This window comes from Pistacia vera, unplaced genomic scaffold (genome assembly GCF_008641045.1).
Source record: "Pistacia vera cultivar Batoury unplaced genomic scaffold, PisVer_v2 Contig1, whole genome shotgun sequence".
NCBI lineage: Eukaryota > Viridiplantae > Streptophyta > Magnoliopsida > Sapindales > Anacardiaceae > Pistacia > Pistacia vera.
The window spans coordinates 20,818-21,314 of NW_022195026.1; the positions used below are offsets into that span (position 1 = coordinate 20,818).

The 497-nt window shown below is 33.0% G+C and overlaps 1 protein-coding gene across 1 annotated transcript in view; it reads left to right on the forward strand.

Annotated features, from left to right (window-relative positions):
• The first annotated feature begins 273 nt into the window (after nt 1–273).
• The window catches only part of LOC116125986, a 2,598-nt gene continuing 2,374 nt past the window's right edge, over nt 274–497 (forward strand). The window contains exon 1 of the mRNA XM_031411983.1: nt 274–317. Coding sequence (XP_031267843.1) covers nt 274–317 — 44 coding nt within the window. The remainder of the gene's footprint in view (nt 318–497) is intronic.

Below are 497 nucleotides of genomic sequence, written 5' to 3' on the forward strand. Positions count from 1 at the left end.
ACTTGGTTCACTTTGGAGCACGTTTTTGTTTTAAAACTGATTTCAGTTCCTGTGTTGTTACAGCAAAACTCATACTATAATTTTTTAATCCATAAAAGCTTCCCTCTCTTTATCTCGTTTGAGTCAAAACCAACCTCCATAGAAACGGACACTCCATCCGTGACATTCTTCTGTGACTTTGTCCCTCTGTAAATATCTCTATTTTTATTGTTTATTTTGGATAATACCCTTATTTTTAATTTTTAATTTTAATTTATTCTTAGCTTTCACGAGATGCTTGAACTTATTGCTTCATTCTTTGTATTCTTGCTTTGCTGGTAACTTGTTCTCTGCGTATATATATAGAGCTTTAGACTTTGAGAGTTCACATGTGTTTAAGCTTTGAACTTTTCAAACCTTCTATTGTTGTCTTTTATTGAGGTTGAAGTGTGTGCTTTTGGGGTCTTGTTGGAATTTGTTTTCATCAAGTTTAGATTTTGGCTTCTGGGTATTGTTCA